This window comes from Salvia miltiorrhiza, chromosome 5, assembly GCF_028751815.1.
Source record: "Salvia miltiorrhiza cultivar Shanhuang (shh) chromosome 5, IMPLAD_Smil_shh, whole genome shotgun sequence".
Lineage (NCBI taxonomy): Eukaryota > Viridiplantae > Streptophyta > Magnoliopsida > Lamiales > Lamiaceae > Salvia > Salvia miltiorrhiza.
This window is the reverse complement of record NC_080391.1, coordinates 49,845,889-49,871,327: the sequence shown is the minus strand read 5'-3', so window position 1 is coordinate 49,871,327 and position 25,439 is coordinate 49,845,889. Positions and strand designations below refer to the sequence as shown.

Sequence of the window (25,439 nt, the reverse complement as noted above, 5' to 3'; positions counted from 1 at the left end):
AGCTCTGCTCTGGAAGCAGAGCTGAAGTTGAGCTCTGCTCTCGAAAAAGTTGATGAGTTTTCGAGTTTGCTCTTGTCTGTACTGTTCTGCCTTGAGTCTTGCTCTACCTTGCCGAGTTGTGATTCCTCTGCTCTGGCGAGCATTCCTCTGCTCTGGCGAGAATTCCTCTGCTCTAGCGAGCATTCCTCTGCTCTGGCGAGTTTTCTTCTCTGCTCTGGATGCGAGCTCTGCTCTGCCAAGTGAGTTATGTTTTGAGCGGTCTTTGCTTTGGACAGAGCTGGCGCCGATTCCTCTGCTCTGACAGAGAAATCATTCCTCTGCTCTGACCCGAGAATTCATTCCTCTGCTCTGACAGAGAAATCATTCCTCTGCTCTGACCCGAGAATTCATTCCTCTGCTTTGACAGAGAATTCATTTCTCTGCTCTGGTTCCAGAGCGGAACCAAAGCCGAAGCAGCTCTGGCCACCAAGACTGTTTAGTGTGCAGAACTGACTTTAGAGAGAGAGGAGTCAAAGCAAGTGGATAAACATAGTTAACGGATAAGATATTTTATGCAAGTGGATAATTAAGCATGTGTTAATTATCCAATACTTGATGGCTAAGTAAATGGGGTTAAATAAAACAACTCATTTTTCTTTCATCCCTCATAACAGACGTCCCTTTCCTCTCTCTTCTCTCTCTCCTCTCTCGACTGTCTTCACCCAACACCATTGATGAGATAGTAAAAAGCTTCACAAGCTACTTTTATGCCATAACCACCGTTTAAATCAAGCTGAAAACACTCGTAAATCCATAGAACAAAAGCTGGGTTGAAGGTTCGAGCTAGGAATCAAGAAGGTGGAGTTATACTTTTCTCTACACAAATCATAAGAGTAAGCCTCTAAACACGTGAATCTACTCATAATTAAGCTGTATAAGCATGTATAAGCATGAAAACAACTCCTAATACAAGCTGATAATTTTCGAAAATTACTAGGGTGGGAAGTCTTCTAAAATTTTGTCATCTTCTAACTTTAAGTGGAGAGTATATACATGCTATTAAGATGTTATTTATTGGTCTTTGAATGAAAAGCATGAATTGATTTTGAGATATGGAATATTAAAGGTGTTAGGTTGTGTGATGTTGGAAAGTTGAAGTTCATGCAGAAAGTGAGAATTTGAGTATAAAAATGAGCCTATGAGGTTGTAGTTATGATAGTTGATGGATTAAAATGATGATTAGAGATGATTGATAACGATTATGATGAATTGGGTTGACAAGAAATAGAGTATTGCTTGGCTATATTGTTAGGGTGGACTAGTTGATGAGTTAATTGGCTAGCTTATCAAGCTACTGACTTGATTGATTTCGACGGGGTTTTTGATACCCAAAAATCTTGAAATTTTTATGGTAAGTATATATAAGTGTTAGAAATGTTCATGTAAATTTGAAGTCATTTGAACATCGTTTGATATCCTTTTAAATTATGAATCTCCAGCTGCTACTTTCTACCGAAAGTTTGGAAGAAACAGATACTAGAGTCGCCTTTCTAGTAGCTTTCCCTGAGTTTATGGTTTCCAATTTTTTATATGAACAAGATGAACATGTTAGCTAGCGACCCACAAAATTTCAAGTCATCTTGACAAGATCTACTATTTTTCAAAAATCAAAACTTCCAGTTACACAAAACTGTCGAATATGGTAGACTGTAGGAAAATGGTCATATCTCCTAAACCATGTAGAGTTTTGCAACCTACTTTTGATTTATTATAATTTCATGTGTTAAGGACAATAACTATACACCATATTATTCATAAAAATGCCAATGGGATATATATATATATATATATATATATATATATATATATGTTTATATATATATAGATATAACACTTTTTCCGAGTTTAATTTACTTAACCAGATTTGGTTCTCTTGAGATATTTAACCACATAATGATGTCATTAAGCATTATGTGAATTATCGAGAATATATTAAAGAATGTGATATAACATCATAACTTAGTATGTGATTGTTAGATGTTATCTGGGTTTGAGTATTTAGGAGTTGTTCCTTAATGAACAGATTAGACTTAAAATTTTGGTGATGGAAACGATGAATATTTAGGAAGTATTATTATAAGAGTGATTTGTTACAAGGAAACAATGAGAAAGGAAGACTAGTACTTAGATAAGAATAGTAAACCTAGTGAGGATTTGTCTGATCGACGTTTATTTTATTACATGAACCGTCTATGCCAATGATGATATCTAAAGACACGAGTCAAGGGCATAAGTAGGATTGTTCCGAAGTACGAGGACCGAAGCTAAGATTTCCGGGTGGGCATTATTTTGATATATTTATTATATGAGCTTTCAAAATAACGATGATGATATGACTTGATAAATGTTTTGAGATGATTTATGATTTCCACTTTTGACTTGCCAAATTATTTAAATGATGAGCTTGTTTGATACCCTCTACTGATGGGATGAATTCGGTCCCGCCTCAAGCGGGATTTGTGCACAGAGGTGACTGTGAGCCGTCTATCGGGTCGGCCAGTCACGGTACTCGAGAGGGAGGCCTACTTCTCGGTACCTTTGATGATGAATTGTAGATGTGGTACTTACATGTTGAGTATTTTGATTGCGCAATCGTTCATTTGATATTTATGATGCTTATGTTTGAAATTAAGCTTTCACAGGTTTATTCATACTAAAACCTCTGTGTTCTGCTTAAAACTGTGGCAAGTTCAATCTATAGCTCTAAGAGCGAGGCTGTTTGTTTTTCGGCTTATGTCCACTGAGTATTTTATACTCAGCCCTGCATGTATTTCTAAATGTGCAGGATGAGCAAGGAGAGAGATTGGAGGGCTGCTGGAGGGTTTGTTGTTTCATATGACTTTCGAGTACTGTATTCTGCTCGTATACGATAGTATGAGTAGTTGAAGACTATGTCCTTTGAACTTAATTAAGATCGTCACTCTCAGCTATATGTCTTCATACATATAGTCTGATCACGTTTTGCTGTGCTACCCTGAACAATAAGAATCCTTGTAAATTTTTAGCTATATCCCCTTTGTTTTTATTGACTAAAATCTTGATGCCTTTGGTTTTATAAAGCCGACAATATTTCTATTAAGGTTGATGATATTTTATTTGTTTTAGCATTAATTATTAGTAGCTTCCGCTTGATGAGTCATCTAGTTTCCCTTGTTTTACCCTATCATTTTATTAGTCGTATCGATACCCGATCTACGCTATCACTGGCTAGATGTCGGGCTGCGACAGAGTGGTATCAGAGCAGGTCGTCTGCTCTGAGTTTCCATCTTGATTGAGTTCAAACTCTTTAATTGAGTTCAAACTCCTCGATTGAGTCAAATGTTTAATTTCAACTATCCTTGAGTTGAGTAAATCTTTTTTATCTCATTTAATTATGAGACTGAGTCCTTCCTCGAGATTGAGTCTAGCCTACCTTGAATTCTTAGGCTAGAGTGAGAGTAAGATTGAGAGTAAGTCTGAAACAACACCTCAGCGCCCCATACTTTTAACTACATTTACATGTGTGGCTGAAAATCTAAATTCTTGTAGTGGATTCATGGATGCATGCTAATCTGTATTAATTTATGAAAGTGATGGTTTTCGATGTGATTTTCGGGTTTGTGCCGATTGGTGGTTATTCTGGTTTTTCTTTTTATGCATGTCTCTTGTTGGTATAACGAATTATGAGTTTTGTTGCAACACATTTGTAAGCAATTGAGACGTGATTTGTCCGGTAAATGCTAGAGGGAGTGTTGTCAGTGTGATTGCCTACGATCTTATCTTTATATGTGAAGTTGTATGAATTTTGAAATATTTAACAACTCTGAGTCTCTGCTCCTCTAGTATTTCTATCAGCATGGGAAACCACGTGAGAAGACTTTGGATTACCTTCAAAAGACTTTATCTCATGAATTGTGGCTTAACTGTTGAAAATAAAAGAATAACTTCTAAAGATAACAGAAGATTGTGAAAAGAAAACAGTGAAAATGTAAGATAATGATTATAAAGGCGATTACAATAGGGAATTCACTTCTAGCGGAGAATTGGGTCTGATCGAATCATTTGTATTATAATAGTGTTGCTTCTTTAAACTTTAAGTTACATACACCATTTGAGAGATATGTATTGAGTGAAAAACTTGAATTGGTTTGTGAATGTTTGGTTGGAATTGAACATTGTTGAACCATCTCTTTGTTTGATTCTTATAGATTTTGCTTGAGGACAAACAAAAGACTAAGTGTGGAGGGGGGGGGGGGTTGGTTAATCCTATTTTATGATGATTCTATGGGTGTTTATGTGCGTTATGGGTTTATATTTTTGGTTTAGTTCACCCAGTAGTTGATTGATTAGAGTGTTAAGGTTTATTTTCTATTATCTGTGTGCAACACAAGAGAACACCCTGCTTAGCCTTCCTTGAAAGACGACTTGGGCTAGCTTACCCACTGCAATTGACCTCGTACGATTGTGAGTCAATTTAATAGTGTTTTGAGTATCCATTTAGGGTTTAGATTATCATTTAGGGTTTAGATTCCCCATTTACGGTGCTGCACGAATGGTACTTATGGCCATATTAATGTCATATACTCTCTCTCTTATTTAGTGTTGGTACTTATGACATTATTAGTGCCATTAGTGCCATATACTTGAATTTTTTTCCCCGGTTGGCACATATGGCATAGTGCCTAACCCACTCGCAAACCCGAATTCGGTCTGCCCTAATTAAGGGCAAAACAGTCTTAACACATAATAAATGGGCATATTTTGTGTTTTTTCAATTAGTGGCCAAATATTGTGTTTCCTTCTTCAAAATGGCTATTTCAAAAGTCCTCTCTTTTATTATTATGTCAAAGCAAATGATGTATAAAATGTTTGGATAAGTTAATAAACTTGATTTGTATAGATATTTTGTAAAGAATATTCTAGAATTAAAAGAAAAGAAAAGAAAAAAAGGAAAAAAATTGTAGAAAAGTTTAGACTAGTTGAGAATGAGTTAGAATGAAGTATAATTAATTAGTAAAATAACCTAGAAATAGAATTATGTACAAGGTGGCTAACTACTACTGCCTCCGTCCCATTACAAATGTCCCATTACTTTTGGGCACAGAGAATTAGAAATGTGTAATTAGTAGATAAAGTGAGTATGTTGCCAAAAAAGAAATGAGAGACATTTGTAATTGGACATATCTCATTATGGAAAGTGTGACATTTGTAATGGGACGGAGGGAATACTATATATATGTGTACCTTAGCTTGAGTTGTGTAAGTGATTTGAAAAATAAATTGTTGAGAAATATTAAATAGTTCTCCCATTTTTTTTCTCTGCACTAGACACATACACGTCATTTATACACAAATTCACATATTTTCTTATATCCTCCAAATTAAGCTCTCCCACTAGTTATTTATTTCCAACATAAAATGGTAAATTGAGCTTATCAATTTCTTATACTTCAAAGCAAACATACCTATTAGGAAATTAGTAACTTTTTTCACCATCATTCCAACCATACATACATGATCAACATGAAGAAGAAGCTAGTTTAAAGCCCACAGTTGTGAGATGAATTAGAGCTTCACCAATCTTATGTGATAACCATTTGGTGCCTCAACTCTTGGGAATTCTACTATCCTCTCTCCTCCAATTTCTTCCCATCTGCAATCGTAATCAATATTAAAACCGCAAAATAGTCAACACCAAGCTTTTCTGTTACAATTACAAATAGCATCTCATCTTCCATTTATAGCACTAACATCACATGTGCATAGATAATACTAGTACATAAATTATTCATGTTGTAAATATAATTTAAAAAAAAATATTATTTATAATAGAGTATTTATCCAGTATTTGTTACCTATATGTAGTTACAAAGTAGTGAAGGAAAATTGAAACTGTTGCTATTCCAAGTTCCTTTCCAGGGCACAATCTTCCCCCTCCTCCAAACAAGAAGCAATAGTTGTGTGACTCTAAGCTCTTATCCTACAATATACCAATTTTTTTTTTCAAATTATAAAGAAAATGGTAATCATTAATCATTAATCCAGTAGAAAAATGACTAGTGTTGAATATAATGTAAATAACTAACCAGCCATCTCCATGGATTAAATTTTAGGGGTTCTGGGTAGAGGATTGGATCATAGTTGATCTCTCTTGTGAATGCATAAATTTTCCATCCTTTTGGAATGAGAAATCCTGCAGTAATCATAGCTTCAAATGGAACATAAATTGGGAAAAAAACATGGAAAATAGATTGAGATGGTAAAAAAATGATACCATTCAATGTCATGTCTTGTGTTGTCTTCCTCAATAGTCCATTAATCACAGTAGCTAGTCTAAGTGTTTCAAGAACAACCTATGAAAATCAAATCAAGACATGTAAGTGGCAACTATGAACTAACTAGCCAGTGACATTATTTTTACCAAGCAAGTTGCTTACAGCACGCGTGAACCTCATGGACTTGTAGTCGTCCCAATCCACTGCCTGCCCCGCTACCTTCCTCCTCTGGATCCCAAAATGCTCTTCCTGTTACAGCATTATTAATCCTCATTGTAATTTGTTTCACGAAAAAAAGGAAAAAGAAAACAAATGAAATGAGAAATCCTTGACTTCACCCTAAGTTGTTGCAGGGCTTGTTGATTGTCATGGAGATACTTGACAACCATCATTGAGGTTGTGGAGACTGTCTCATATCCTGAGTAAAGTATTGTGATGATCTGATCTATGATTTCCTCTTCATTCAATGCGTCAGTGTCTTCCAACAAATGTTGTAGCATGTCATCATAGGTTGTTTCTGGAGAAGCGGCCCTTCTTTTCTCTATCACTTGTCTCAATATCTTCACTATATTTTTCCTGCCCTGCACACACAAGATACAATAAAATAGAGCTACATACACTATAATTATATGATCATACCTTAAATCCTCGATAATAACTCGTGCCGGGCAGATTGATAGGAAGAGAAAGCGATCCAATCACCAACTTATCAAACTCAGCCTTAAATCCATCATAAATTGAACTCAACTCAGCTTCAGCAATTAGTGTGAAGCCTATCAAGAACGCCATCTGGGACGCGATAGTATAATTATATATTAGTCTTAGAGAAACATGTACCAAATTTGCATATAAGCAAATTCAAATTTGATAACTCACATCAGTAGATTTTTGTTGAACATCAATAAGCATATCATCCCAGTTTGAGAGATGAAGCCTAATGTACTTATCAAGGTTTGGCAGAAGGCGGTCTTTGATCAACGGAGCTCCAACTAGAGACATCAGATTCTTTCGTATAAACTTATGTTTTGATCCATACACAGCAGCTATGTTTCTTTGTCCTAGTATATCCAACATAGATTTTGGATATCCAGGAATAAGTCCCTTTGCTTCATTCAATAGAATGTATCTATTCAGCTCTGGATCCATTGAGACTATAGTGGGACTCCCTAGTATATGTGACTTGAAAACTCTTCCATACCTACATTAATTATTATTATTATTGATTTATTAAACAATGAACAATGTGAAATGTAATTAAGTGAGGAAAGTTCCCTTGCAATCTCTGCATGCACTTATTGCCTATCCTTTTGTGGTTCGTAAGCAACTTTTACATTAATAACCAAAAAAAATTGCTCGGAGAGCACTGTATGTTAGGTTTGCGATTATCAGACATCCATCCAACAACCCTTTTTTCAAGTCAAACTCTAATTGAAATAGGGCGACGTCGTAGGTGTGAAATCACTACAACAAGACACATACTCATCCCACGCGTACATGTTGTAAAAAATAAATTCTAAGAAACGATTGAAGATGTATATACACGCAAGAGAGAGAGAGAGAGGGATAATTAACCAGACCTGGCTCTTTGCCTTTTAATGAAGTCTGGGCCAAGCTTGAGGAATTCATTAGTCTCACCAAAAAATGGCCACCCCATTGTTCCAGGGGGCAACCCTTTTCTTTGGAATATAATTTCATTCCATTTTGACAGAAATAAGAAGAAAAATAGGCCCATCAACAACAAGGAGACCGCCATGAACGAGACCTCCATTGATGCCCCAAGAAAAGACCTCTGAAACCCAGTTATTAAGAGGAGAGTAATGAATTGAGCTGTGACCTATGCAAATGGCCTATAAATAAGAAAGCTATGTGAGTACATGCAGTATATACCTACACACACATACACACACATATAAATATAAATATATATATATATAGGGGTGGGCTATAATAAAAACACATCTTTTTGTAAAAACTAAAAACGGCTGAATTCTATGTAGAACACGTATGAATTAGCTGTGTAACTGTATGAATTAAGCCAATTCATACGTGTTCTACATAGAATTCAGGACCTTTCGCAATTCATACAGTTACACAGCCAATTCATACGTGTTCTACATAGAATTCAGCCGTTTTTAGTTTTTACAAAAAGATGTGTTTTTATTATAGCCCACCTCTATATATATATATATATATATATATATATGAGAAAGAGAGATAGAGAGAGAAATGTAAGGTTAAACCCACGCACTCCCCACATAGAAATAATAGGCTCTTTCTTTTAAGTCTGAGGAATAATTAATATGCCAAAATCCGCATTAACATTGTCCCCGAATGAAAATTCCTCAAATCATTAAATGTCACCTAACAAAGATTATTAACTAATAAATTATATTTTCCTTATATCTGATGAGATTTGATTAAAGTTGTGGTGTACAACTTTTGTGTGTGTGTGTGTGTATACAACTGTTGGACCTCTCGAAGAGAAATTAATCATGCGCCTTCAATTCATTTTCTCAATCTCCGTTTTAAGCTCTTTGATGTTATTAGTGTTGGACATATAATTATTTATAGACACACGATTAGCCAATGAAACGAAATGCAAATATAAATACAATAGAAATTATAAGCACATATACATAGCTAAATTTGAAGTTGCAAAAATTGCTCAAATATCTATTTTATTTTTTATAACTGAAAGTGATTGTTACCGGTTTGTATATGCCGATGGGATTCTCAGGCAATTTCTTTTATCTTTGGCATCGATCTACCAACCAGCAGTAAACGGCCTAGTTTGCACACAGATGATGAGACTGTGGTATACTTATGCTGATGAAATATATATACACATATTTTGTAATAAATCTATAGATAACGAAAATAGAGTGATTAAAACACAATTAACCATAATCTAGTGTTACAGATCTTGTCCTACCATTTAGGACACAAGACTTTATTATTTTTTCTATCAATATCAAACCGTTATCTTATTGCTATGACATGTTCTTATATGGTTTATCAATTAATTATATCCATTTTTCATTGTAACACCAAATCTTAAAGATGTGCGAAAAGTGATTTGCAATATATATGTGCAGATGTGCTCAATTAAGATTTGCTATTTACCAAATATTACTAGATCTAGCACATTGATTTAAGGTTAAATGTCTTTAAATTGCTGAAATTTCATTAATTTTTTATTTTTTATACTCCCTCCATCTCACAAAAACATGAACACTTTTCCATTTTGGTGTATCTCACAAAAACATGAACATTTCATTTTTTGTACATTACCCCCTTACTTTTTATCCCTCCTTTAATACTTATTCACAAAAAAACCATCATGGTCCACCACTACTTTTACTTAATTAATTCATTACTCTCACAACACTTTATAAAGTGGGACCTATTTTCCACTCACAGTAATTTTCAACTAACATTTTATAAGACCTGTGCCACTCCCAATTGTTCATGTTTTTATGAGACGGAGGGAGTATTAATTTATGTCACGATCGGACTTAATTAAGGATAATTAAATCGAAAAACCGTGACTAAGGGAGGGAGATTAGAAGCGGAGTTAGAAAGGAAGTGAATAATTAATGAAGGATCGAACTCAAATCATTTTTAATGAAGGGAAATTCGTAACTGTTGTTTAATCATAAGGACTCAAATAAATTGTAAGTTCAGAGATGAATCCGACTTAGTTTGAAAGACATAATACTCGAGCTGCAGAATAACATAATCTGATTACATGTATGAAGACATGTATCCAAAAGTTCATTCGTTTGATTTATGACAAAAGCTCCGCTCGTCACTTCATCTTCATCAGCCACTGCTCAACCACTACTAAAAAAATAATAAGGGTAACGATTAATAGATAACAGTTTTTTCCAAAAACCGTTATGTATGAGCGCATTTTTCATAATACATAACGGTTTTCAAAAAACTGTTATGTATATAGTGTTGTCCATATGTTTATATAACAGTATAAAGTTAAACGTTATGTATAACCGTTATCTATTAGTGATATATATAACAGTATTACTCAACCGTTAAGTTATACGTTATGTATGAGCGTCTGTTTTATAACGTTTGTTTTAACAATAAGAAAATCGTCATATATAAGCGTTATTTATAATAATAATAATAATAATTATTATTATTATTATTATTATTATTAAAAAGCAAAATTAAAAAAGAAAGAAAAAAAGAACAATTCTCACTCATCGTTCCCTTACTCTACCTTACGCTCAATTTTCACTCTCTTCTCTGGCCTTTGGCCGCCTCCTCCGATCTTCGTTGCCGCAACCCGCCGCGCCTCAGTGTGCGACTGCACGACCAGCCTTCTATGTTTGCTCACCTTCTATGATTTTCTGCTATGTTTATTTTGATGCATCTTGGCTTCGTAATCTAGGACTTGGTCATAATAAAGAGCATGTATTTGGCTTTCGAAATTGTTGTCATTACTATTTTTTATGGCTCTAATGAATATGGAAAGCTCGGTCAAAGATGCTTGAGTATGTGATTGTTGTTAAGATAATATTTGGTTGAGTATAGGCACAAAGTGAGCTAGAGGATAATTGCTAGTTGACTTGTTGGCACTATGTTGTATCACAAGCTAGTAAATCTGCTTTCTTATTAGCCTTGTGTCAATTAAAAGTCATTTAGCTAGAGAATATTTGGGGAGTGAGCCATCTATTCTGTGACAGCCTGAACTAACAAAAAAAAATGTAGAAACCAAGTGCTTCTTTAATTAAATACTTTAGATATTTTTTTCTCTAACATCATTAGTTTTTAAGATGAGGGGGTCATTTAAATAGTAGTAAAGGTGTCCAAAACAAATCTTGGATTCAGAACTCGTTGCTTTCCCCCAGAAAAGAAAAAAGGAAATAGTTCTGCATGGTCTGGATTTCCAAACAAAAAATAATTTGTCTGCTGCCCTACAGAAGCTTTTGATAAGATGGTAACTAACAACAACTATAAATCAAAGGGACTTGATATTTCAGTTCCAATAATGATGAGTGTTCCCCATATCTGTTGCTCAACATTGCATGATAATGGCCTGAAAAGAAGTTGGAGTAAAATATGGAAAAGATATGCGTACCTGACAAGTTTAAGCGATGCAACTTCTGGTTTCTTTCAGGTGTTCTGATATATTTACTCCTGAAGAACAAAAGGTCCTGAGGAAATATAGGGAGGAAAATTTTGCACCGAAGAAACTTTTTTGCAGTGAGACTTAGCCGCTGCTCTGAGGCTTTGTCCGGTCGCCGCCACCCTTCATTGAAGTTCGGCTACTCCTTGAGGTTAGTTTTATGTTATCAAGCAACCTGTTTCAAGCATTTGGTGGAAATATGTGAATCTTTTCTTTTCTTTTTTGCTGAAGATGTTTATGAATATTTTAAGTCCCGAAATAGAGTAATATTATGATGCCAAATTAATCTATGGGGGCATTAATTTTATGTTTATGAAAATGATTTAAGAATTGCAAGAGATTGGATTTTTGTGTCCTGTTACCTTTTACAACTTCCTACCTTACGATAACAGATTTGATTTTCAATTGAAAATCAAGCTGCAATGTTATCTTTTACATGCTGCAATGTCAAGAAAGGTAGAAGCCTTTGTCCTTTGCATCTTATCGCTTTATGAAAAATACATCCAACCAAACACAAATTAATCCAATTATTCCATTATTTACTAATTATTACACAAAAATGCTCATCGTTCTTTATTATTAGTGTTATCATGCAAACACATATAGTCATGATGACTATATATATACAGTCAATTCTGAAATGATGCAATATATGTCCCATGCACGTCAATCTCATCTATATATACAAATATAGCTGTTAATGCATTGGAAGTAGGCGTGAGAGAAGTGAATTGATAAAGAAATGATACAAGTATAGTTTATATTTTCATCAATCTGATGAAGAGGGCTAATCATAGCTAGAATTTCAAAAAAGGTTAAAATTAATTAAATCAATGAGTCTAATTAATTTCACATGTAATCTAACTATAACAATTAATTTGGTTCTTCGAGTTAAAAGTCAACCTATAATGTATAAAACTCTAAAATCATAAGGGAAGTCAGGAGTGGTGTTGTTTTCATCAGGTCACTTCGTGCAATTAATTAACTACTTGAACTTTCAAATAAGCTAATTAATTCATAAACATAGATATTTAGCTATCTAAAACTTATTCATGCAGTCACATTAGCTGCTTATAGTTTCAGGTCATTAACCTACACCTATTAACTTATTACTATCTAAAACTTATTCATGCAGGTCACTAGTCGAATTCTTAGTTCTCTTTTATTTGGCTTGCAAAGATATTGTACAACTTTTCAGAATTTTATACATCAATGAGCAAATTCCCATTTTTTTTTAGCTCTTCTCAGTTCTGGTTATGCATGGCATGAATTCTATCAGATTCTAGAGGAAGTTGTCGTAACAATATTTGCGTAGGGCATACCGACAAACTATATATGTTGTGGTTGACTTCAGTGAACAAATAGTAAGTTGTTATTTGTGCTTTCAAATTCCTCTCGAAACGATACAAGTTACAACTAACTTTTGCACAAGTACCATTGAAGTGCCCGGTGAAGAGGCATATCATTTTCAACCTAAGGTTGTTTGGAAAGGCAATTTATCAAACCTACACTCATTACTGAGTTCTGTTGCTTCCCCGGGATTAAAACTACAAAATTCGTTGTTTAAGGTACTTGTGGGAGTAGAAATCTTATTTGTGAGGAAACTCTCCTGTTATGGCGTTGGAGATAATTTGTTCTTCTAACTGCATCGTCTAGTTAGTCCTTATCATCGCTAACAGGTCAACAATTTATCAAATCTACACTTATATAACTTTTGTGATTGTCTTCTTACTTTGTTTTTGTATGTTTTGGTAGTGTGTGATGGGGCATATGGTTTGATTTATCTTAGTTGATGATTAAAGCTAACATGCTAAAATTTCTTCACCAAGTTAAGGCTACGGCGGAAAATGTCAATGAAGTTGTTAGGGAACTTCCTTATGCCAACTCGCTCTGGCCGTATCTAAGAAGGCATATTATTCTAAATAACTTATGGATGCTTACAATCATCTGACCCCGTTTCCTTGTAAGCTAAGTTTAAAGTAATTTTGAACTTAGAAGTCAGGATGATTCACACCGAATAAAAGAAAATGGATTTATTTAATTCCAACAAATGATTTGCAAAATAGTTTGCAAAATTTATCTATTTGAATTTATATGCATTGCATATTTATTTAATTAAACATTCAAGCATTTACACGAGGTAATTATTTAGCGAACACTGAACGATTTTTACAGTTTGAATAATTATATCCTGAGAAATTTTAATTGTCCAATCAATATCTCATCTCACACCACATCCTATGTCTCCTACCAGCCACCCTACCACCATGCTTGTACCCTCAAAGCAGTCCCAAAAGTCAAATTTTAGCCATGCCTTTGCAGGAAATCCAATCCCTCCTATACCAGTCCAATTATACTATAGCCATCTCTCATTTCACTCACTCCCTCTCGTCAGAGTTCAAGTGTAGAGCCACCAAGCAACCAAGCAAATTCAGCAGCCAACCATTTCAAAATTTGAGTGAACTTCTAAAGGTTCAAACTTTAACTCCCTTATTGCTTTATTTCATATTTCAATTGAGCAACCGAAATTCATGTCATGTAAAGATTTCCAGCCATTTAATTGAATCACACACTACGCATTTCTAGCAACCAACTTCCCCACATAGCAAATCCAGATTTTTGTATTCTAAGGTTTTGAAACAAATGACATTACAAAATCATGTGCATACCACCTATTAATATATACTCCCTCTATCCCGGTCAAAGTGATGCACTTCTTTTGGGCACGAAATTTAAGGAGAATAAGATTGTAGTGTAAAGGTGTGTAAATATGTGTGAGATCACATTGTTTGTAGTTTAAAATTATTACCAAAAAAGGAAATGCACCAGTTTCGGTGGACAGCCCAAAAAGGTATACGCACCTCTTTCGGTGGGACGGAGGGAGTATTTTACATGAATTTCTGTTTTCAAAGAAAAGAAGAAACAAAAAAGATTTAATCTTGAAGCTCTGTTTTTAATCTTCAACCTTGAATGAACCGAGTCGAGGTGGACAGAGGCAGGGCGCGGCGGCTCTACCGCTGCTGCCCGGCCACGGTGAGAGAGAGGGGAAGGAGAGGGCGGCGGTGGCTATCATGGCTGCTCGCCAGAAGTTTCAGAAGGGAGTGGTGTGCTGACGGTGGTGGCGTGGAGCCACTGACCGCGCTGCCGGATCTTTGAACAGGGGAAGTTCGAGAAAGGCGATGGAGGCCACGGCGGCCGCCGTTGTCAAGGAGGATGGCGGTGCTGCGGCACCGTCTGAAGTGAGCCGAGTGGGCAGAGAGAGAGATGGATTGAAAGGGGAGAGAGTGCGTGAAGGAGTCGAGGGGGAACGGTCGACCGGCGGTAGCTTCTAATCGCCGCTCCGTCGTTTGTGTGTGCGCCCTAAGTTTGAGAGAGAGCAGCAGTCTGCGACCCTTCACGGAGGAAGGCGCGGCGGTTGCGTGCTGTCGCCATTTGTTCGTCTGTGTGTCTGTCGTGTCCAGAGGGGAGAGTAGAGGGTGGTGGCGGCTTGTCGCCGTTGCTCCGGCGAGCTTCGGCGGCGGCAGATTTCCGGGGAGGGGGAGGGGCGGATTTTGGTGAGGAACGAGAGAGAAGGAGCAGATTCTGTGAGTTGGGAGAAAGAAGAGGGTAATAGGAGTTTGGGTGTTGGGCCATTTAGTTTAATCATTTGGGCTGCGTTTTAAATTATGTCTGGGCTGCCCTTTTATTTAAATTTGGGCCACTGAATTATTTTCAAAGCATGAATTGCCTATTTTATATGGGCTGCGATTTTTATATAAATAAAAGAGGGCCTCTTACTATTTTAAATTGGGCTGCCTTAATTATTAATTAGACTTGTTATTAGTTTGATTAATTATTTTAAAGAATGATTGCATAATATTATTATGTGCATATATTAAGTGTAATTACTTATTATATGATTAAGCATGAAATGAATTTGTATATGCATTTTTGCAAATAAAAGTACTCATGATTTAAATTGGTTTCCATTAAATCCAATTATCAAAGAAAATCGAGTAAGGATATTGTTGGTGTCCTTAGCTTAACAATTAGTTTTCAATTATTTATTTATTAAATTTTGAAAACCCGACGTGATGAATCATAGAATGTTAAGCACCTTCACCATGACTTAAGATTAGTTTCACGTGACCTATTAAGAATAGATTTCTTGTAGGCTTTGTAGATCAGGAGGATTAACACTGCTATTCCGATTCAGAGTTAAAGTTAAACGATAGGCGTTTCATAATCAGGTGGGCTTACTTTCCAAATGTATAAAGTATGATTGAGTTATTAAGCTCTAAATATTTAATGAAATACAAACTTTGAAATGCAAACTGTTTATCCAATAAAATGTTTATGTGCACTCTTCTCTGTTTAAGACTCGCAAAGTTAATCAATTGAGGTTCTCTTATGACCTAACACGTTGTTTGAGAATTGTGTACACTTGTTAGCTGACTCGGTGGGTTGATCTCCATCGGGCACTAACCAGAGGCGTTATAAGGGTGCTCGGCTGGATGTGTTCCGGAGCATGAGAAATATGAGGCTTGCCTGGGTAGCGTCCCGAGGTCAAAGTAAACTTGTATGGGTTACGCCCTCAGTTCAAGTAAGCAGGAGTGTCGCAGCTTGGCTCTAACGCCAATGATAGCGTAGACCGAGTATCGATACGACTAAATAAAAGAAGTGGTAAAAATAAGAAGAATAGGTTGAACATCAAGCGGAAGCTCACATGAAAACATGCTAAGGCAATCATCAGAAAACCATCTCGAAGTATAAACGTCATCATCATCATAACTCCAAAAATATCAGGATTTTCAAGAACAAAAACAAAGCGATTATAGATAATTATTTACAGGGAAACATGTTATTCAGAGTATCGCAGCAAAAGGTGAACCGATTACATGTATGAAGACACATAATCGAGAGTAAATTGCTTGATTCAAAAACAAAATGACTCCACATCAAGACTCTATCAACAAGATGGAAATGCGGTAAAGAAAACACATCGACCGAAATAGTTTCCCACCAACACCAGACCAATCTCGCTCCTTGCTTATCCTGCACGTTTAGAAATACATGCAGGGAGTGAGTACATAATACTCAGTGGGCATACACCGAAAAACAATAAAAGCTGCTCGTAGAGCTATAGATTGAACTTGTTCATTTCTCAGCAACACACAGGAGTTAAGTGTAAAGGAGCCTGTGTAAGCAATTAAAACATAATCGTAATAAATAAACGATCGAACGACAACTGTCAAAACTCAGCAAGTATGTACCACATCTACAACTTATCATCATCTTATCAAAGGTACTGAGAAATAGACCTCCTTCTCAAGCACCGTGACCGGCCGACCTGAAAGACGGCTCGCGGTCATCGATGTGTACACAAAGCCCGCTTTTCGTAGGATCCGAATTCGTTTCATCTCAATAGTAGAGGGTAGTTATACAAGCTCAACATTATCATAAAACTTGGCAAGTCAATATTAGTTCTCAATAACATTTGTCTCAAAACATCAAAATAACTCAAAAACATCATCATCAAAACAGTTTAGAAAGCTCGTATAATATGTATACTCAAAATAATGCCCACATAATAGTGGTAGTGAAAGTAATGCCCACCTGAAGGCTTTAGCTCAAGCTCTCGTCAAAGTGGAGACAACTTACTTCTTTCATCTACTCGTGTCTTCAGATATCATCATCCGCAAAGAAGGTTCATGAGATAAAATAAACCTCGGTTAGAAACTCGCTTACTAAAAACTCCGCTCTTATCTCAATGCTATCCCATCACTCATCTTCTATATACTTCACTCATCTCAATATTCCTAAGTATATACATATCCTAAGAAATCACAAATACTACTCTCGAATTAACACTCAAATAGGGCTAGATTAATAGCAATCAAGCACATAGAAACACGTAGACACATAAGGTACATAGAAACACATATATAAGTTATCACATACAAACGTCATTCTGCACTGTCTCAAACTAAAATCTTAATCCGTTTCACCTCGGACGTCTACTGGGTTTGAGACTCATATTAATGGAAATCTCTTTGAGTCTAGTTTCATTTTTAAAAAAGTAGGTTGAAAAACTGCAAGTGGTTTAAGAGATGTGGCTGTTCTCCTACAGTCTACCATATCCAGCAGTTTTGCGCAACTAAAAGTTTTGATTTTTGAAAAATTGTAAACATTGTCGAAATGGCTTCAAAATTTGCTGGGTAGCTAGCTAACACAATAATCTCTTTACCATGAAAACTTGGAAAGTAAAACTTTACGGAAAGCTATTGAAAAGGGTGGCTCTAGGGTCTGTTCTTCGAAATTGGAGTTTTATATTTTAGAAAAATAGTGAATGAAGTTTAAATGACTTGAAATTTTATGAGTGTATCCAAGACTCTCGTATATACTCACCATAAAATTTTCAAGACTTTTGGTTAACAAAAACCCGTCGAAAACTGTAGGTCAGTGGCCTTTAAAAAGGTCTCAAATTAACTCCAAACTTGAACATAAAAGCAAATACCTCAACTCCAAACTTCTTCGATGAAAAATTATCAAGAAATTAACCTCTTATAACACCCAAGAACATAAATACAAGGTCAAACGATTCAAGAAAAATCAAACTCAACTTCCCTTTTTCAACATCATACTCGATTCTCAATCAAAAATCTAAGAAATGACCCATTTCATCTCTTATCACATATACATGCTCAAATACTTCTCAAATAGCCATATATAATCACATCTTTCTCATAACTTAACACATTGGGAAAGACTCCTCTTATTAACTAACAACTACTGAAATAAAATACTAAAAATTAAACTAACGAATTGAAAATACTGAGCATTAAATCTACTGATCTAGAATGACATAAATAAATCAAAATATTGAAAAGTGAGAGAAACTTCAATCAAAGTCAAATAAAAGGAAAGAACTAAATACCAATAAATGTTTGAAAAGATGGAATCACACGTCACTGCTTACAACTCCAAGGAATAGAAATTCAATGTTGAATTAAATTCTAACTAGAACAAAATACTTGAAAAACTCAAAGAACTCAAACCCTAAAAAAAGTAAAGTTTTTGGTGCAGACGTGGGTGGAAGTGATAGGTCAAAAAGAGTACTCAACCTCTTTAAATAGTCTCATTTTCATAAAACATGTTTCTTCATTCTCTTAATTTGAGCGCGACACTTGAAGAAAGGAAGGCCCAGCGCCGCTCGAGCGCGGAGGAACAACACTCAACCGCTAGAAAGAGAGAGCTCGGACGATGGGCTAGGGAGGAGCTCGATCGCTGGCTTAAGCCAGCGGGCGCGGAAGCGAATGAAGGCCTCGGCCGCTGCAACTTCGGCCACGGACGATGGGCTAGGGAGGACTCGGACGCTGGATATGCCAGCGGGCGATGAGCAATGAAGCACCCCTCGACCGCTGGGGAAAGAGCTCGACTGCGGAAGCGAATGAGACTCAACCGTAGGCTTCTTAGCCTCGGTCGAGGGGTGGAACAGGTCCTCGGCCGCTGGGATTTAAACTCGGGCGAAGGGAGGAACGGAGCCTCGGGTGATGGCTTCTTGGCCTTGATTGCGGCGTGGATAGGAGGCCTCGACCGCTGGCTTCTTGGCAGTTGGGCGATGGGATTTAGGCTCGGGCGATGGGATTTAGGAACTTAAGGAGGCCCTTGACCGATTGGATTTAGGCTCGGGTGATGGGGTTGAGGAGCACCCCTCGACCGCTGAAAATGAGAGCTCGACCGCTGGATAGGCCAGCGGGCACGGAAGCAATGGGAAAGGACTCGACTGCTGGCTTTTGAGCCTCGGTCGCGGGAGTTTGAGCGCGTGTCCTTTTTTTTCCTTAATTTCTCAACTTTTTGCGAAGTATTCAAATTTTCTCCATTTTAAACTCTTCTGCAAAAAGTAAAACACTCTTCATCAAATTCACCAACATCAATAACTAAGAGTTCAAATTATCATCAAATAGTCCCTCAAAATATGAACAATTAGGCATAAATCAATGCCTATGGTCCTTATCTTGCCTATGGAAGTGTTCAACATATGGGGCATGGACTTTATGGGTCCTTTGCCCAATTCAAAAGGGAATTTATATATACTTCTGGCAATGGACTATGTGTCCAAATGGGTGGAGGCAAAGACAACCAAAACCAATGATTCAAGGGTGGTGTCCAGCTTCTTGAGATCCCACAAATTCAGCCGCTACGGTGTGCCAGAGCAATCATCAGCGACCAGGGCACACATTTCTGCAATGCCACAGTCGAAACATTATTTAAAAACTATGGAGTTCAACACAGAGTGTCCACAACCTATCACCCACAAGCCAATGGTTTGGCCGAGTTGACAAACATAATCATCTAATTCAATCTGAGGAAGGTTGTGGGACCAACTGAAAATGATGGAGTACTAGGCTAGATGATGCCCTGTGGGCATATCGAACAGCGTACAAAACCCCATTTGGGATATCCCCATATCGGATGATTTTTGGCAAAATGTGCCATCTATGGATTGGGATGAAGCTGGGAAGAATAGGAAGCTCAGCATTCAAGAGCTTGAGGAGATCTGACTAGAAGCCTATGAGAGTGCCTCATTCTACAAGGAAAAATTAAAGCTTGCCCACGAAAAACTCATCAAAGCAAAGAGCTTCGACACTGGGCAAATGGTACTCCTATACCAAACTCGATTCAAGCTGGCCGCATGGAAGCTCAAAACAAAGTGGATTGGGCCATATGAAGTCTGTGCCCAATATCCAAATGGAGCTGTGGAGATTACAGAGCCAAAGACCAGGAAAAGCTTTTAAGGTCAATGGCCACAGACTCAAGGCGTACTATGGGCAGAGCTTGAAGATCCCAAGTCCCAGCCTAAGGGACCTTGATGACGATTTAAACTGAGAAACAACTACGTCGTGCCCACGTTGTAAACCAAGGCGCTAACTAGGAAGCAACCCAGTGTCTGGTTCGTTTTAGTTTATTTTCTTTCCTTTTTATGTTTTGTTTTTCCTTTTTGTTCGGTTTGACTGCCCTCTACGAGGCTCGTTGCTTGTGGGGGCATGTTTCTCTTATCTTGTTTGTGTGCAGGTTGTGAGATGCCTCAGAGGGCACAGGAGGTGGAAGGTCTCAAATGCAGAAGGGCACAAGTAGCGGCCTGGGGAGGGAAAGGTCTACAATTCAAACCTCTAACACCTTTTTTGCCCCACGTTAGCCTAACCCTAGCCTACATACACCTTCCTCTCTTTTCTTTCCTCCTAAACGAAAAATAACCTCCTCTTCCCACCTCCCCACTATCTCATCACCCCGAAAATCCAATCGCCGGCCACAATCATTACAACCTCCTTACCTCCGAACAAAACCCTCATTCCACTCGAAAAGATGGCCAAAACCAGAAATGCCACAACTTCAAATACTCAAGCCGCCACCACCACCACCAAACCCAAACCTACGAAAACTAAGAAGCCAAAAACCTCTGAAACCAAAACAATGTCTGCCTCTGACCGGATCTCTTCTCCGGTAGATACCGGCCCCCTCGAGTAATTGGGGTCGGACGTCGAAGCCCCCAACCTTTTAAGGGAGACTGCGAACCCTCTACCGATCGTCGAAGCAGTAAACACGGAGGAGCAGGTGGAGACGATGGATGTGACAGCCGAGGCCCTGACGCAATTGGTGGGACAAAAGAGGGCTTCTGCTTATGTGGAGCCCTCTCCTGTGAAGAGGAGCAAGCGCGAACCATCCGATGCGGGGTCTTCACCCTCGTCGGAGAAAGAAAAAGTGGTAGCGATCCTTTCCACCGCCCAGTCACAGGAGGACTAGTAGGATTCCGGCAATGGGGAGGAGGACGACGAGTTGACGATTCTAAGGAGCACCCCAGGCACTCGACGACCCCTTACACGAAACCAAAAAGAGAAGTCTCCCATGGTGCATACGTTGAAGCATGTGAAAGAGGAGATTCGGGGGAAGACCGTGGTCATGCCCAAGACAATGGACATGGGAGCTTTGGAGGCGCTCGGGCTTAAGGAGGAGGTGATAGCCAAGTTTGATGCAATTGGATGGAGGCCCTTTCTTAGAGTGGAAGGGCATTGTGTACGAGGATTTGGTGAAGGAGTTCTACTCCACTCTGAAAATTGAAGTGAGCAACCATGAGGGGCCGGTGAACGTGGGGTTCACCGTTCTGGAGGAGAGTTTCACGGCGAACATGGGCAACATCAATCGCATCATGGGATTGGTGGATGAGAGGCAGCTGATGTCCTCTGAGTATAGGTCCGCGCTGAAGGTTGTGCACACAGAATATAATGATCAAGTGGCATGGGCACAACTGGGCATAGAAGGGAGGTTTGTGGCCCAAACTTGCAAGAGAACACAACTCAGGTCACATGCCCTCCAAGTATGTCACAGGATCCTGGCCTTCAACATCTTCGGGAAGAAGGACAACAGCAATACCCTAGGACAGTTGGAGCTTTTCATCCCGTGGGCAATAGGAGAACAAGAGGCGCCTCAACTTCGCCTCCATCATGTTCACCCACATGAGGAACGTCTTAGCAAACAAGAAGCAGCGCTTGTCTGTGGGGCATTTTCCCACCAAGTTCGTGGATATGATGAAGCTGGCTGAGGGTGGACTTACTATGCCTAAAATGCCAGAGGAGTTCTTAGATATGCCCTCTTACCAGAAGATGTTCAACCTCCAAGCAGATGAAGAAGGGAGGCTGCGCATACATGACCCACCTGAGACGAAGCTACCTATGCCCCCTACCCATCAGAGGGCTCTACAGCACAGTGGAGTAAGCAGCCACATGAGTGCCACACCAGAACCTCGCGACCCTGACAATGCAAGGTTCCGAGAGCTTGTGTTGGAGGTGTTGTTCGAGATGCGGGACATGATGCGCGCCAGGTACCTTGGCGTACCCTAAAGTTTTGCCCTTCCTTTGTTTTTGTTTTGTGTTTTGTGTGTTTGCATGTGAGTCGGTTGTTCCCCTTCTCTTCTTTGGCTCGCCACTTTGCCTAGGCAAAGTGTGTGAGTGGGAAGGGGGATTGTCCTTTGTTGATTTTCTGTTTTATATATTTTTTTTTCTGTTGTGTCTGTGCCTTCCTCTTCACACCCTTTGTCCAAAGCAAAGTGTGTGAGTGGGAAGGCACCCTTCTGTAAAATGGGATGTCCATGGTTTGGGACACCCATACTCAGGCACTTGGCTTTGACCAAAGTGTGTGAGTGTGGGGGCCTCTACGCTATCCCATTTTTGGTTCGTTTGTTTTTGTTTTTCGAGTCGGACCAAGCATGATTTGTACTTGTAATTATGGGCATGATGATGATGTGCTATTTATGTGAGTTTTGACATGCATATGCCTAGTGATAGCAAGTATGATGGATTAATTGTGTTGGGCACATACCCTGTGAGGATTTGAGCTTTCATGCTATATATGTTCATCCAAGCATGCTTTTCTTTTCTGTGTGATTTTTGGTTCTCTGCACTTGAGTGAAGCTAGAAGTTGCTTGTCTTCTCGCCGAGGTCTCATTGAGTCGGTTTTAGGGTCTTAGATGACTTAGGCGTTTCTTTCACTTATCCCTATGCCCAAAATGAAAAATCTATAAACTTTCCCTAGTCAGCCCCTTTGAGCCTGATCGTTTCTTTGAAATATCACTTTAATTGCCCATATAAATTGTCAAATGAATTAGGGCAGATAAGAAGTCAAAGGAATGAAAAGTAGTAGAAATATGATGTGGAAGGGGGATGTGCCTATGGTCACAGATTTCATAAGTGCCCCTATGAGTGAAAAGAAAAGAAAAATAATGGACTGAAAAATGAAAAGAAAAATAAAAAAATATATATATAAAGTCCAACAGTTGTATGTGCTTAGGCTCGTAAGAAGTAGGCATAGTTAGATGCAAAAAGGGGAAGGATAGACGTGCCCTAAACTGAATTCATTTGACTGAGCCCAGAGTCAAATACTTCCTACCTATGCCTAAAAGCCACATTACTACCTAATAAAGACATAAGGATAAAAGCCTATTACCGATATTTTTGAGAGGTGGAGGTTTGAAAAGACAAGCCAGCCTATGGTGAACGCTTAGGGCAGAAGAACATGAGCGATACACTGAGCTATATACATAGAATGATGAGCGGATTGGTGAGGAACCCCTCTGTGCCCAAACATGTTTCCCGACTTGCTTGAGGGCAGAATCTGTCTTTATCTCACATGCATGCGTGTTTGATTCTTTACGCAGTTTGCTTGTGCTTTGATTGCTTTGGTCCCTTTGGTGTCATTCTTTCTCTTGTTTTGGGTAAGTCACATTCACACGCTTGAGGACAATGCATGCTTAAAGTGTGTGAGTGTGACGAGCCCATTTTTCGTGCTCTTTTTGTGTCTGTTTTTAGGTTTAGATCGAGTCTTTTTGCATGTTTTTGTGTATGCTTGTGCTTGGGATGGTATGTTTTCGGAAGGAGGAAACTGGCTCCATTCCGCGAAAGAGGCAAGTACCCGACTGCAAACAAGGGCACAGACCATACTGTGCCCACATCGAGTACCGCGTGGGATCGGGTCGTGTTTGGGCAGAAGGCCCAGATTAAGCCACATGAGCAGAAACAAGGGATTGAAGGCAAAGGAAAGGAGGCCAAGATAGAAGTTGAAGTTGGGCACAACTGGAGTGAATAGGCACAGGCGGGAAAATCTGCCCCTCGAGTCCAGAAAAGGAAGGAAATCCACTTACCTTCAACAGCCGAGATTCTTGCCATACCGGAGGCTCTGCAGATCCTAGGGCACACCATGGAAGGAAAGAACCAACCATGCAAACCCTAGCCCAGCCGCCGCTTGTTCTGGGCCAAGCCCTAGTCCAAAGCCTTCTCTATAAATATGGATGCACCTGCCCAGAAGAAGGAGTTCGGGAAGTTAGGCAACATCAAGCTTCTTGGAGAGCTCCGACGGTGTACTATTCCAGTCCGACCCCCTACACGGCCATTTTGCTTTAATAGCTTTCCTTAGTTTATGTTCATGTGTTGAGTGACTGACTCAACCAAAAACACCTAACGGATGGACTCGAATTTATACGAGGTCGTCCTAGGGCGGTAAGGTGACTCAAGTCGTCTCTCAAGGAAAGCTTAGCAGGGCTTCAATCGTGCTACTCACAAGAAACAGAAATAAAACCTAAACACTCTAATCGGGTAGATTGGGTCTGACACTCTCTCTTTAATTCTAGGCGAAATTAAATAAAGCTTGTAAATTATCTAATGCAGAATCAACAGGAAGCATATAAATCTATCTAGGCGAAAGATGGGAAGCGGATTAAGAACGCAGGAAAGCCAAAAATCTAGGGTTTTAACTAGCAATCTAGAAAGCAATAGTAAATCAACAACCATAAACACTAATTATCTAGGCGATGAAAACATCAAAAGCATAAATCAAATATCATTATCTAAGGGCTCGATTATCTAGGCAATGCAATAACAAGAAAGCTTGTAAAGATTAACTAATCAAAATGAAGAACTTACAATCGATTCAATGAAAACAACGATCTAGCGGAATCCACAAGTATCTAGAATGTTTCTATCTAACTAAACTAAGGGAAAAAGCATAAAATCGCAGGTGGAGGCTGCTAGGGTCGAAAAGATGTCAATGAAACCCTCAAAATCGGATTTTATAGCAATTTTCGTAACTGCCGGAATTGCACAGGGGCGGCGGCCGCCGTGAGACGGCGGCGCCGTGGACGGCGGCGTCGTCCCCCCCTTTCGGCCTTTTCTTGAATTTGTGGGACTTGGGCTGTTTTATGGCTGGCGGCGCCCGCCGTGACACGGCGGCGCTGTGGACGGCGGCCGCTGTGGGGCGGCACCGCCGTGGGAGCCTTTCGCTGCTCTTCTCCAAGTAAAGCACGGCCCGCGCCGTGGGGCCGCGGCCGCCGTCTCGACGAGGTCGTGAGCCCTGACTCCAAAAATTGCTCGAAATGATGCCAAACCGCTCATCAACTCCCGAATCCTGCACACGATAGTAGTACACCCAAAAAGTCATCGAGCACGTGCAAAATAAATCACAAAGGTACG

At 38.8% G+C, this 25,439-nt stretch overlaps 1 protein-coding gene across 1 annotated transcript; it reads right to left on the bottom strand.

Annotated features, from left to right (window-relative positions):
* Positions 1-5,413: 5,413 nt before the first annotated feature.
* LOC130987156 (cytochrome P450 85A1-like) lies at positions 5,414-12,699 on the bottom strand. The gene is made up of 11 exons (XM_057910797.1): positions 11,395-12,699; positions 9,002-9,079; positions 7,871-8,140; positions 7,170-7,491; positions 6,933-7,082; positions 6,632-6,874; positions 6,456-6,542; positions 6,293-6,371; positions 6,105-6,211; positions 5,874-5,998; positions 5,414-5,671 (listed from the first exon to the last, which is right to left on the bottom strand). Exons 3-11 carry the CDS (start codon positions 8,059-8,061, stop codon positions 5,584-5,586), a joined length of 1,392 nt encoding a protein of 463 aa, XP_057766780.1. The 5' UTR covers positions 8,062-8,140; positions 9,002-9,079; positions 11,395-12,699; the 3' UTR covers positions 5,414-5,583.
* Between the last annotated feature and the right edge of the window lie 12,740 nt (positions 12,700-25,439).

Coding starts and splice junctions, on each gene's coding strand:
- LOC130987156 (XM_057910797.1), bottom strand. CDS start 8,061: ATGGAGGTCTCGTTCATGGCGGTCTCCTTGTTGTTGATGGGCCTATTT. Junction 7,492..7,870: donor ATTAAAAGGCAAAGAGCCAG/GTCTGGTTAATT, acceptor TAATTAATGTAG/GTATGGAAGAGTTTTCAAGT. Junction 6,875..6,932: donor GTTATTATCGAGGATTTAAG/GTATGATCATAT, acceptor TTGTGTGTGCAG/GGCAGGAAAAATATAGTGAA.